Source organism: Callospermophilus lateralis, chromosome 2 (assembly GCF_048772815.1).
Source record: "Callospermophilus lateralis isolate mCalLat2 chromosome 2, mCalLat2.hap1, whole genome shotgun sequence".
Classification (NCBI taxonomy): Eukaryota; Metazoa; Chordata; class Mammalia; order Rodentia; family Sciuridae; genus Callospermophilus; species Callospermophilus lateralis.
The window spans coordinates 899,370-913,116 of NC_135306.1; the positions used below are offsets into that span (position 1 = coordinate 899,370).

The 13,747-nt window shown below is 50.4% G+C and overlaps 1 protein-coding gene across 11 annotated transcripts in view; it reads left to right on the forward strand.

The window, feature by feature from the left end:
- The window catches only part of Pnpla7 (patatin like domain 7, lysophospholipase), a 67,158-nt gene that overhangs the window by 44,914 nt on the left and 8,497 nt on the right, over positions 1-13,747 (forward strand). For all 11 annotated transcript variants that reach the window (XM_076844999.2, XM_076845006.2, XM_076845005.2 and 8 more), the window contains 4 exons: positions 5,467-5,530; positions 5,932-6,100; positions 7,422-7,604; positions 8,466-8,584. In XM_076844999.2, coding sequence (XP_076701114.1) covers positions 5,467-5,530; positions 5,932-6,100; positions 7,422-7,604; positions 8,466-8,584 — 535 coding nt within the window. The remainder of the gene's footprint in view (positions 1-5,466; positions 5,531-5,931; positions 6,101-7,421; positions 7,605-8,465; positions 8,585-13,747) is intronic.

Sequence of the window (13,747 nt, forward strand, 5' to 3'; positions counted from 1 at the left end):
GCCATAGCAAAGCTCTTCCCCAAGCTCATGGATTGTGAGCCCGTCACGGTGCTCATCTCCTGTGGGCTTGGAGCCCTTGGGATCCCTTCGCCTCCCAGAGGCCCCACCTCGGCTCACAGCCTCACTCAGCACTGAGCCTCTCCAGGGCCAGGAGGCTGGCGTTCGTGAGCTCCACGGTCAGATTCGTGTCTCTGCAGAGTGCTGTAGCAGTGCCAGTCTGCTGGACACTGAAGAGACCCTTTGGGCTGCCCCCATTCTCTGGTCACCTTGCTCACTGGCCTCCCCTGCCCTCCCTTTCTGAAATTTTGTTATAAAAATGGAACTCTTCAGCATGTGGCCTTTGAGATCAGCTTTCTTTCTCTTGTGAGAACTGTCCATTGTGTGGATGCTCCAGTTTCTTTAGCCATTCCACAGACGGCTGTGCGGTGATGTGTCTAGTTCAGGGGTATTTTGAATAAAGCTACTGGGACCACTTGCTAACAGCTTGCATGTGCAGGTGAGCTTTCCTTTCTCTGGGATAAATGCCCAGGAGTGTGAGGAGTACCCTGAGTATGTTCCATTGTGTGCCCAGATGGCTGCACCATCCTGCATCCCATCAGCAGGGACAGGAATCTGCATCTTTGCTAGCCTTGATGTTAGCCCTTCTCCCAGGCGCGTGGCTTCTCCCTGGCAGGTAGTGATGCTAAGTACTTTCTGTGTGCTTATTTGCTGTCTCTGTGTCCTCTCTGGTGAGGTGGCTGTTCATCTTTTCTTCTTACTTGCTCTTTCCTCCCTCTCTCTACTTTCTTTCTCAGATCCGGGGGTGGAGCCCAGGGCTCTGCTGTGTTAGGCAAACACTACCACTGAGCAGCACCCCAGTCCCTTTTGCTTATTTTCTAATTGAGGCTGTGGAATGGGGGATGGAACTCCTACCCCTTTTAAATAGAGTTTGGTTTTTGTATGAGTTTTAGGTTCACAGCAAAATCAAGAGAAAGGCACAGCCTGCCCCACTTTCAGCACCCCCATAGACTTGGATCTTGTCACGTCACCACTGTCCGGAGCACACAGCCCACACAGGGCTTGCACTTGGTGGATCCTGTGTGCCCCCATTGTTGTGTCTGTGTCCTCGGGATGGGCTCACTGCCCCATGCACCCTCTGTGCTTTGCCTACTCATTCGTCCTACCCCAAAGCCTGGCAGCCACTCTTCTTTCCACTGTCCACCCAGTGTCGCCTCTTAGGTGGGTCACATATGACCCTCTTGGCACCTTTTGGCTAGTGGTATGCATTTACGTTGCCTTATGTCTTGATGGCCTGATAGTTCACGTCTCTTCGGTGTGATCGGTGTCCCACTGCCTGTTTATGCATTCACCTCCTCAAGGGCAGCTCGGCTGCTTCTAGATTTTGCATCTATGAATAAAGCTGCCGTAGACACCCATGCACAGGGTTGGTGTGGGCATGTTCTCAGCTCCTTGGTGTAAATACTGAGGAGTGTGACTGCTGGATCATTGTTTTGTAAGCAGAACCAACTGTCTTTCCTGAGTAGCTGTGCTACTTTGCATCCCCCCTGCAGAGAGTGCAGGTCTGCGCCAGCACGTGGAGTGCCAGGGTTAGTTCTGGGCCATTCTGGTTGTGTCCCTGCATTTCTCTCTGACACACTACATTGGTGTTTTTCATGTGTTTACTTTTCATCTGTAGTTCTACTTGGTGTGTTAGTCAGGTTTTGCTTCATTGTGACCAAAAGAGCCAACAAGAACCACTTAGAAGAGGAAAAGTTTATTTTGACTCATGTTTCAGAGGTCTCAGTCCATAGATGGCTGACTCCACTGCTCTGGGCCCAAGGTGAGATAGCATCTATTGGTGGAAGGATGTGGTGGTGAAGGAAAGCTGTTCAGCTGGTGGCAGCCAGGCTACAGGGGGTGGGTGAGGGAAAGGGCCAGGGGCTGGGGGCTGCAGGGAGGCTACATCCTTCTAGGACACACCCCATCGGCCCAGACCCCACCCAGTCAATCCACTCACACTAGGAGGGGTGATGAGGTTACAGCTGTCCCAGCCTCAGTTATTTCACCTGTGAACATTCCTGCATAAGCACAGCAGCTTTTAGGGGACACCCAAACTTTGACATTCACTAGGTTAGGTATCTTTCACATCTCTGGCCCATTTTCTAATTTGGTGGTTTTCTTTTGGTACCAGGGATTGAACTCCAGGGCACTCAACCACTGAGCCACATCCCCAGCCCTATTTTGTATTTTATTTAGAGACAGGGTCTCACTGAGTTGCTTAGCACCTCACTTTTGCTGAGGCTGGCTTTGGACTTGTGATCCTCCTGTCTCAGCCTCCCAAAACAATGGGATTACAGGTGTGTGCCACTGCGCCTAGCTAATTTGGTTGTTTTCTTTCTTAGTAGAGGCACATAAATTTACTTGGGAAAGCAAGGAATACACATTCAAGGGTAATGTGGGAATGTGGGCCATCTTGAGTGAGAGAGCTATTTTCATATTATTGAGATGTAAGACATCCTTGTGTATTTTAGATAACAGTCCTCTATTAGATATGTCTTTGCAGATGTTTTCTTCCATCTGTGTCTTTCCTTTTCATTCTCTTTTCTGACCCTTGCAGAGCAGAAGTTTTATATTATGGAATTGCAGCTGTTGTTACTGACTTCATGGGTTATACCTTGAGTGCTGTGTTGGACATTGGCTCTGTGGTCTGCCTCCGTTCCTTTCTGAAAGGGCGGGAGGTCCGTGCCTGCACATGCTGCTGCTGCAGCACCACATCTGTTCTCACTGTGCAGGCTTTAACAAAAAATTGTCAGAGATCTGTTGACTGTATTTACATGGGTCTATTTCTAGGTGTGGCTTGCTTTTTAGTCTTTCAATTGTGTCTTTTGATAAACAGAAATTTTTTATTTTTATTTTTCTTAGTTGTCAATGGACCTTGATTTTATTTGTTTATATGTGATGCTGAGAATTGAACCCAGTGCCTCACACATGCCAGGCAAGCGCTGTACCACTAAGCTACAACCCCAATCCCTACAAACAGAAATTCTTTTTTTTTTTTTAATATTTATTTATTTATTTTTTAGTTTTTGACGGACACAACATCTTTGTTTGTATGTGGTGCTGAGGATCGAACCCTGGCTGCACGCATGCCAGGCGAGCGCGCTACCGCTTGAGCCACATCCCAGCCCCAAAGAGAAATTCTTAATTCTAATTCAGACCAATTTTTTCCTATATAGTTACTGTGTTTTATTGAAGAAATGTCATTCTGCCCTCAAATCATGAGATACTCCAAAAACTCCATTGTTTAGCCTTTATTTTTAAGTTTACGATATGCCTGGGGTTCATTTTGGTTATGCATTAGGCAGAAGTAAGACTCCTGCTTCCATTAGGGACAATGGCAAAGAGGCTGCCTGCACCCTGGTTGCGAGCTGGTCTGAGTTGGCTGAGGTGGGACCCTCACACATGCTGGTTTATACTTGCAGGTAGAAGCAGGGATAACAGAAGTCTAGCATTCATTGTGAGCTGGTCCCAAGGCTGAGAACTGCTAGGGACCCTGGAAAGCCACCTACCTTGGGTCTCATACCCCAGGAGACAGGACTACTCACTGGGCTAGATCGTTGGAGGACATCCTGTTTATAGGGACAGAAACAGAGCCCAGCTGTTCTAACATGTCCCTAGCTGTCTTAGGATGCTGCCCCCCTACCATGACCTCTGAATTCTTGAGAACCCAAGTGAGGAAGAGGAGAACTGGTGAGGTCCAGGCCACTTGGAGAACTGTCCTGCAGTGTTGGGCTGAATTGGAACCCTCACGCAGCCCTGCTGGCTGTGTCAACTTTCACTGAAGTGGTGTGGCCACCTTTGGGGCACGTGCTTCCTGGGTGTTCCTGCTTTAAAACTTCAATCCAAGAGGTGTTTTCTTCTTGTGCTGAGATGTCATTTCCTTTCCTCTGGCTTCCAGAATTTGGGAAAGAGGCTGATTGGCAAGTAAGCCAGCTGGCAGTGCTCTCTAGGCCAGAGCAGACTTGAGCAGAGGCCTGCCAGCTCCAGCTTCAGGCACTGCACTGCTCTGGAGACCGTGGTGCTGGCGAGCCTCTGCTTTTCAGAAGACTGAACTCCAAGAGGCCAGGGCCTGCCTCCCCCTGCAGGGACACGGCCACACTTTGCTCTCCAGGAGAGAGAACTCTGCCTCCATCTGAACAGATCAGGGCGTCACTGGCCCCTCTCAGGAATGGGTTAGTCAGCACAGTCTAGGTCAGCAGGTGCCACAGTGCTTTAGGCCTCTGCTGTGAGAGCCTAAAGCACTGCCTGTGGGGGCTCCACCCACAGTGGAAATACACAAGGGCAAGTGGGGCCTGGCCTGAGTCCTTGTGGACTACACCTCTGTCCCTGCAGCCAGACACAACCTGTCTGTCTTGTACTGAGAGGCCTCCTGGCACCAAGATGTATGGTTCTACCTGGCACTACCATCCAGGTTGAGAAAATACCACCCCATGGCACTCTGGCACCCTGGTAGGGATGGCAAGGAGATGTTCTACTGTGGCTCCTGACTGGGGCTCCTGGCTCCAACCTGCAAGCCAGGGCATGCGGCCCCTCTAGGACCCACAGCCCCTTGCCTACGCCACCTGAGGGGCTACTGCTACAGGTTAACTCAGAACAGTGATAGCCATATCTCAGAGGCCCTCCCAGCTGTAAGGACCTTACTCTGTGTTCCTCTAAAAAACACATGCAGGTTAAAATATGAAAGAGCTGCCAGGTGCTGCACACATGTCTCTCATCCTAGCTACGGAGAGGCTGAGGTGGGAGGATCGCTTGCAGGGCCGTCTGGGCAACTTAGCCTGTCTCAGAACGTGTGGACACTTATTTATATATGCATAGCACTCTCACTACTTAGATCTTGATTGCTCATTTGGAAGAAGCTGGTTTCGAATGATGATAGCTCAGTGTGCCCTATCAGAGGGACATGCTGTGAGGTCCTTCCAGCTTTCCCTGCTCAGCATCAGGCTCCTGGGTCCTTTTCCACCTAGCCTAGGTGTTCCTCATCACTGCCACAATGCAGTGAGTCAACTTCCAGAGTGAGTGTGTGCTCTGTGGGCTCTTCTCCTGAACCAGAGTGTGCTACCTTGAGAGACACAGATGTGAGAGGATGGCGTCTGTGTGTGGGTGAGCGAGCAGCACTGCTGATCTGGAACTGTGCTCTGGCATGCTGTGTCTGCCCAGCATATGTGTGTGTGTGCAAGGACAGTTTTAAGGATGCAGAGATTCAACTCGTGCGTGTCAGCAGGGGATAGAGGAACTGCCCACCTTGGGAGCCTGCCCCTGGTCTCCTTTGGGTGAGAGGAAATGGCAGCTTCTACCTGCACTTCTTCACAGTGAGGTGGGAGAGGCTGCAGTGCCTTTCAGGAGCTCTGACCTCAGGGAGCAAACACTCCAGTCCCCTCAGAGGTGGCTGCCAGGACAGATTTCTGTGATTGGTGATTGTATTCTTAGGTCCAGTATTGCTGCTGACCAGTGACAACATCAAACAGCGCCTTGGCTCAGCTGCTCTAGACAGGTGCGCTAGCCCCCAGCATCGGTTTGCCCACATAGAGACAGCTGCTGACCCTTGCTTCCACCTCTTAGCAATCCAGGCAATCCAGACACGCACCCTACTACTCCTGTGTCCTGCATCCCCATGCCCCAGTGTGTTCCCTGCACAACCACACTACTGGGCACCATTGGGCCTACCAGGGGACCAGGCCTTTCCTTATCCTATGGCCAGTTCTGCACCCCACCCATTCACTGCCCTGCTACAGCCTCTGCTCAGCTCATTCTCATCAAGAAGGGACAGGCTGGGAATGCTGGGCAGGGAGGGGGCGTGAGGGCTGACTCTGCATTTGGGAGGGTTCATGCTAACAGAGGGGCCAAGGATCTCTGGAGCTGTCCCCAGAGGCTAAGTGCCTGCCTCTGGCTCAGCCTCCACGAGTACCGGCTGTCCAGCTGGCTGGGGCAGCAGGAGGACATCCACCGGATCGTACTCTACCAGGCAGACTGCACGCTCACACCCTGGACCCAGCGCTGCATCCGGCAGGCAGACTGCATCCTCATTGTGGGCCTGGGCGAGCAGGAGCCCACCGTAGGTGAGGTGAGCGCTTAGGGGGTTCCTTCTCAGAACTCTCCTTCTATTTTCCTTTGAATGAGACATTTCAAGAAATTAGGAAAGGACCCAGTTATCTGCAACCCATGCTTTAGAAACATTTTACTGTGTTCACATCCTCTGGGGATTTTAACACAAAGCCCTGACCAAGTAGCCCTGGCAGAGTTGGAGCCTCTGTCAGCCTGACATTCTTAATACTATGTGTATAAAACCCTCCTCCACAGGCTTAAGATCTGGTAGGAGGAGTACCCTGTTTCAGATAATTCTGAGATATCTTTTCCTCAATACTTGGGATCCATGAGCTTTTTCCATGTTTTTATTTATTTATTTATTTATTTATTTATTTGTAGTTGTAGATGAACAAAATGACTTTATTTTATTTGTTAATTTTTATGTGATGCTGAGGATTGAACCCAGTGGTTCATGCATGCTAGGCAAGTGTTCTGCCTCTGAGCCACAGCCCCAGCCCGCTTTTTCCCTGTTGTTCCACTCATTTTTATGGCTCTTATTTTTTGTTGGTGAGCACCATACCATCTGCACATGTATTCTCAGCCTGTAGGCAGTGGAATCATTTCACAGCCACCAGCCATGTGCAGGGTGCTTCAGGGTGCCTGTAAGCTGCTAACCACAAAGAACATCTTCAGGTTTCCCAGATGTCACTGGTCTGTTGCCCTGGTTGCTTTCATAGGTCTCCCTTGGGCATGTCTGCAGGGCTCCAGGTCCTTCCCAATGCTAGGCACTGTCAGCCTGTTCATCTACTCCAGCTGTGTTGTGAAGCAGAGCCTCTCCACCCCTGGAGTTAGGTCCCCACCTCCTCCCTCTGCTCCACTGCTCTGTGCTCATCTCAAGCTTCTTCCTGGCCCGTATAATCCTGGGACAGCTAAAAATTCCTCCTCTCTGATGTTTGTTCCCTTTCTGCAGGGAGCGATGCTTGCTGGGAAGGGTGAGTGCTGCCAAACACATCACTGCAGAGGGCGCCGTGCGCACTCGTGGGGCAGTGTAAAGAAGAGGCACCTGCTTTTGCACCCCCAGCTCCTCACAGCCACACTGACCACTCAGCATGCATGGTTAGGCAGGCCCTGTGGTCAGAGCTTCAGCAGCCCCAGGACAGGCCATGTCACAGCCCAGGTGTTACAGAGTTAGGGAGCCACTCTTGGATCCTTCCTAAAGCCCTCCTGCCCTATGTGGGACAGCGGCCAGGTGGTTTCAGTGCAGGTGTTGGTGGCATCCCTGTGCTCGCCCTCAGCTCCATCCTGCCCACAGTCCTCAGGCATGCCTGGGTTGGCTGACTGGGCCCTGCTCTCCCCAGCTGGAGCAGATGCTGGAAAGCACAGCCGTGCGTGCCCAGAAGCAGCTGGTCCTACTGCACAGGGAGGATGGTCCAGGGCCAGCCCGCACCGTGGAGTGGCTCAACATGCGGAGCTGGTGCTCCGGCCACCTGCACCTCTGCTGCCCACGCCGTGTCTTCTCTAGGAGGAGCTTGCCCAAGCTGGTGAGGCCTGGTGGGCTGCCATTAAGTTCCTGAGCCCCTGCACACCGTCTCCCCTGACCTCCTGTTTGCACAGTGCTTGAATGTCTAGACCCTCTTTCTCTCCATGCTGTCTGGAGGCTGAGCTGTGGGCTCTGTTAGGAGGTTTATCTCCTTTGCTCCTGGACTCTGGCTATGAGTTGGTGTTTGCTTGACCTTGGGATCCTTGGGCCATTTTATGGTGCCATGCAGATATGGGGAAGTCCAGCATGTTGGAGGTACAGCACAGAGAGTCCATCAGGGGCCTGGGGGTATCAGCTAACCCAAAAGCTAGGCCTGAGGGAGAAAAGGGCTGAACCTGAGGGTCTCACATTCAGCCAAGGCTCCTAAAAGCCTTGAAGATCTGGTCAGCCCTGCCCAGCCTTGGGCAGAAGCAGACAACAAACCCTGAGACACCTCTTCCTCAGGCCATCCTCAGCTTGATGGGCTCAGGGGCCAGGTTGGAAGGAGTATGGAGGCTGTCCATATACCACAGCCTACTCGGCCCCTGAAGCTCAATGGACAGCATTCTGATGACTGCACCCCTGCCCAGGACCCGAGAGGCACTGTCTACCAAAAGGGCCTGTGGGAGATCCCCCTGAAGGAGCTCCAGCTCTGCCCATTCTGGGCCCTCATGATCACCCATGTGCTTTCTGCCACCATTCACCCCTGGGTGAGCCTGGGCTGGCTCTGAGGCCCCTGGGCATCAAGGTACTAATGGGGCCATGTCCTGGAAAGGAGACGACTTTGGGTGAGGAATGAAGGAAGTCTGCCCAGACCAGTCAGGTGTGGGGGTCATGACTGGGCATCCAGCGCAAATCCCTAATCTTGTGCTGACCCTCTCAGATGGAGATGTACGAGCGTGTCTTCCAGCGACCCCCAGACCGGCACTCGGACTTCTCCCGCCTGGCACGGGTGCTGACTGGCAATGCTATTGCCTTGGTGCTTGGAGGAGGGGGAGCGAGGTGAGTCCCTGGCCCAGGTACTGCTGCCCCTGTGCATGCAGGTGCCCATCATTCCTGCAGGTGCTATGCTGGACTCCCAGGAGGACAGTGGTGTCACACCACTGACAAAAGATGCAGACCACGGTGGCCTGTGCCATCCTCAGGAGAGTACCTAGGTGGTCGGCAGGGGTGTGGCCTGCCCAATGAAGCACCTCCTGCAAGCAGGCCCAGCAAAGCTGCCCATTTCCTTGTTACTGGTAGAGTAGGAGAAATGTTGTATCTTGTTCTGATTGTCTTTGCCTGGAAGCCTTTGCTTGCTTTTAGCCACCTGGGTCTCCTGTCCTCCAAAAACTATTGTCTTCTTCCCCCAGCGTCCCCTCAGGCTCCTGGTGAGCTGCTTTTATCTTGACACACAGTGTGAAGTAAGGATCTGATCCATGTGTGAACTAGTGAAGTGTTCCTTAGTTCTTGGGCTGAAGGTTCCTTAAAGGACTTTTAGCCCAAATCATTCCTACTCTGGGTCATGGGACCCTTATCACCTTCTCCTGAAGTGAGAGAAGTAGAGCCAGGGCATCATGGGGTGAGGCCAGGCTGGTGCCTTCTTCTGGTGAACCAGAAGGAGCATGGAGGAGCACAGTGAGCCACACTGTGCCACACTGTGCCAAACCCCCAGCCCCAAGGAAGGCAGCACTTCACAGGCATTGGCTGCCCCTACCCCACCTCAGGGGGGCAGTGGAGGCTTGGATTGTTCTGCTGGGAGACCCGCCTGCCTCCTGCAATTCCAGTTCTGAGCCAGGAACTCAGCAGAGGCACCTACTCAGGCTTCGCGTACTGAGTCCTGGCAGTACCTTGTGGCAAAGTGATAGTGCTTTGTTCATTGTATCTCAGGGATCCTGGGGTGACTTTGCCCCTTGTCCCACTCTCACTCCAGTGACAAGAAGACTGGGCTAGAGGAGAGGGGTGATTACCCATGACTATCAGGCCCAGGAGAGGCCAGTGTCCTTTCTGTAGGGCTGGACAACAGGCATGTGGAGAAGATGGGACCAGACTCAGGCCTGGCTTGCAGGTCAGGCCAGCAGCATCTCAATGAAAATGCATTTTAATACGAATGCACTTATGGGGCTGGGGCTGGGGCTCAGAGGTAGAGCACTCACGTACCATGTGCGAGGCCCTGGGTTTGATCCTCAACACCACATATAAATAAATAAATAAATAAAATTAAGGTATTGTGTCCAAGTGCAACTAAAAAATAAAAATTAAAAAAAAAAAAAAAAAAGAATGCGCTTAGAAGCCATGAGGTTCTGTAAGGCACAGGACAAAAAAAAAAAAAAAAAAAAAAATTATCTTCTTACAGCCTCTCCAGCACCAAATCCAGAGTTCCCAGAAACACCCACTTACCCCACTCTGTGACCATCTGCTTGTCTCCATTCCTTTTGGACTGATGGTCTGCTTTCTGCTGTTGTAGATGACTGGCTTCCTGGCCCTCCTGCGCACTCTTATTCTGGGTCCTCCTCATCTGTCTGCTCTGCTCCCTTCGTCCCATTAGGGTCCCCGTTTAGCCAGCAGTGGCTCAGCCGGCACTTTCTGTTTCATTGTGAGATGGCTCTCATGGGGCACTCTGGGATCACTCCTCTTTCCTTGTTGCACCTGCATCTGCTCAGCTTCTGGTGTGAGCTGTGCACCTGCAGGCACTGCTGGAAGCATTGGCACCCACTAGTAGGCTCAGACAGAACAGGCCACCTCTGCTCGCACAGTTTAGGGTCGCCACCCTCATCTCTGCTGGCTGCTCTCTAGCTGTTGGGATGTCGCCCTGGGAACTGCCTTTGGCTCATTTCCTGTGTTGTGCTTTCTTCCTCTGTCTTGATATGCTCCTGTTTTTGGTGATCTCTTAGAGAATGCATAGGAGGCAAAAATGTTAAGACCCTACCTCTCAGAAGACACCTTATCCTACTCTCATACTTGTATGATAGTTTGGTAGGGTTTGGCCGAAAGTACTTCCCAGGGCTTCATTATCTTTGTAGTATATTGCTGTTGAGAAGTTTCATGCTATTGTTCACAGGCCTGGGTTTTAATCTGGAACACTGAAGGACATTCTTGGTCCTTGGTATTCTGAAGCTACATGGGATGTGCCTTGATGTGGTTGTTTTTTGTCCATTACACTGGATGCCCATTGGGTTCTTTCAAACTTGGAAATTCAGCCAGGTGTCATGCCCAGCTAGTCAGGAGACTAAGGCAACAGAATTGCAAGTATAAGGCCAGCTTCAGAGACTGAGTGAGACCCTGTCTCAAAAAGATTAGGGGACAGTCTGGGATTATAGCTCAGTGGTAGAGCACCTCTGGGTTTAATCCCATTATCCTCCCCCCACTATTTTTTAAAATAGTATTTACCTCTTTCTTTTTCATTTTCTTGGAGCTCCTACTGGTCGAGTATTGGCATCCTAGATGGATTCTCTAATTCTCTTACCTTTTCTTTTCCATATTGTCCATCTTTATAGTCCAATTAATTTTTCCACTAAAATAACTCTAACACCGAGTGATCTCTCTTCCTAGTCTTCCTGACTCCCTAGTGCAGCTGTCTCTGGGACAAGCAATGGCAGGCTCCTCGCTGGCTCTGCTTGCCTGTTTACATCTCCCACCATGAGCTGGTATATCTGGCTCTGTGCTCATGACATGCTGTGTGAAGGTTGTGTCCTCGGCTGCAGGTGTGGTGAGCCAAGGGCTATTCCATCGAGCACTCCTTTTTCACCCCTCCTTCTTCTGGTAGGCATTTAGGTTGTTTCTTGCTTTTGATTTTTAGGAGCAAAAGGATAATAACACTCTTTACGTGGGCACATGTTTTCTTGTCTCTTAGGCAAAAGGCCTGGGAATGGAGTTACCTGGCCACAGGGTAGTTGTGCCATTTTACACTTACCAGTCATGTGTGAGAGTTCAGTTTTCCACATTCTTGCCACCCATTGGTATTGTTAGTCTTTCAGTTGTAGTCACTCTAGTGGGCGTGCAGTGGTCTCTGTGTGATTCTCATTTGCATCTCCCGATGGCAGAATGTGGAGCTTCCGTTTTGTAAGCTGGTGTGCTGGTTGGCCATATGCGTGTGCGTCCTTTTTTATTTATTTTTTGGTTCTGGGGATTGAACCTAGGGGTGCTTGCTTTGCCACTGAACTACGCCCTCAGCCCTTTTATTTTCATTTTTGAGACAGGGTTTGGCTAAGCCTGGCCTTGAACTTGCAACCCTCTTGCCAAAGCTTCCAGAGTCCTGGGGCTACAGGTGTGGCCCCCATGCCCAGCACATGCATCCTATTTTGTGAGGTATTTGCCCAGGCTCTGTGGCTGTTCTACCAGGCTTCCTTTGTCATAGAGTTGAAGGAGTTCTATACATATTCTGACTGCAAGTCTGTCACCAGATATATTTATTGCTAATATTTCTCTTGGCTTTTGACTTTCTTTTCATTTCCTTTATGACATCTTCGAATGAACTATTTCTGATTTTTTTCTATTTCATTTAAAAAATTTGTTCTAAGGGCTGGGGATGTGGCTCAAGCGCTAGCGCGCTCGCCTGGCATGCGTGCGGCCCGGGTTCGTTCCTCAGCACCACATACAAACAAAGATGTTGTGTTCGCCAAAAACTAAAAAAATAAATATTAAAAATTCAAAAAAAAATTTTGTTCTAATTAGTTATACATGACAACAGAATACATTTTGACACATTTTGTACACAAATGGAGCATAACTTCTCTTTCCTCTGGCTGTACAAAATAGTAAAGAGCTACACAGTAGTGTAATCATACAGGTATATTGGGTAATAATGTCCATCTCATTTCACCTGTCCTTCCCATCCCAACCCCTGCTCTTGCACAATCCAAAGTTCCTTCATTCTTTCCTACCCACCCCCCCCATTATAATTTTTTATAAATTGTGATTTTTTTTCCAGTTTTTGTATGGTTATTACTTCTGGGTATTCTGAGAGGTTTTGCTTATCCTAGGGTCATAAAGGAATTCTGGTTTTCCTTTTAAAAGATTTGCAATTCCAGATTGTCCGTGTATGCCTTTGATCTACCTCAAATTAATTTCTGTGTGTGGTGTGAGGCAGGAGTTGGTCTCTACTACATGCTGTCTGCCAGGACCTCCCTTCCCTGTGGCGCTGAGAGGCACCTGCTGGGCCCTGTGTGGGGGCTGCGCTATTGCAGAGCCTGTTTCGTCCTCAGTGGCAGCACTGCAGTCTTAGTGAGATGGCTTTGTGGTCAATTTTGACTGGTTTGGATAGGGATGCACCCAGTCTGTGGGTCACTCTGGGGAGAAAGGCAGCTGTGCAGGGTGGTCTCCCACTGGCAGGCACACCTCCCTCACCCAGGCCTCAGTGTGGAGGCCAGGCTTTCACTGGGTAAGTGCACTTCTAACTTTTCTTTAGAACTACTCTAAGTGTGTTTTTTGGATTCTGCTTTCAGACTGGTCATTTCAGCACACAGGATGCAGCTAGGCTGGACTTGTACCTCACAGCTGCTCGACTCCCTTGTTCTGGGAGCTTTTTTGTGGAAGTTTTTGGATTCTGTGCCTGCAATTGTTATCTGGGAATGAGCACTGGTCCTCCTCCTCCTCTCCAGCCATGTACATGTGCTCAGATTCCTCCCCTTTCCTTCTGCCCTGGCCAGAGCCTCCAGTGCAGGACTGATGGACCTGGGAGCGTCTGTGGTAGCCTTGGGGTGTGCTTGGTTGTCATTTGGCATGATCCTGGCTGTAGACCGTGGCAGTCTTGCTAAATCCAAGGAAACCCCTCTGCTCTCAGTTTTTGTCACAAATGGTGGCACCCAGGGTCTGGTGAGGTGATTGTGTCTTCCTCTCTGTCCTATTAAAGTATGAATCACACTATTTTTCAAATAAAAGCCAAACCCAAGTCCCTGCAGTGGGTGGGTCTGGCTGTGCCAGGCTCAGTCTGCAGGGCAAGTCCCTCTGCATCTGCAGAGCTGGGAGGAGCAGGCTTCCCTCAGTACCACATGCTTTGCTGCCTTCCCAGGTCACAGAAGGAAGGGCTCTTTTCCTGCTCTCTGAAAAGTTTGATGTAAAAGTTGCATTCTTTCTTCCTTATATGTATAGTAAAATTTACTAGTATAACCATTTAGATATGAAATATGAAATTTATTTATTTGATTGATTGTAGTCCTAGGGATTGAACCCAGGGGCACTCTACCA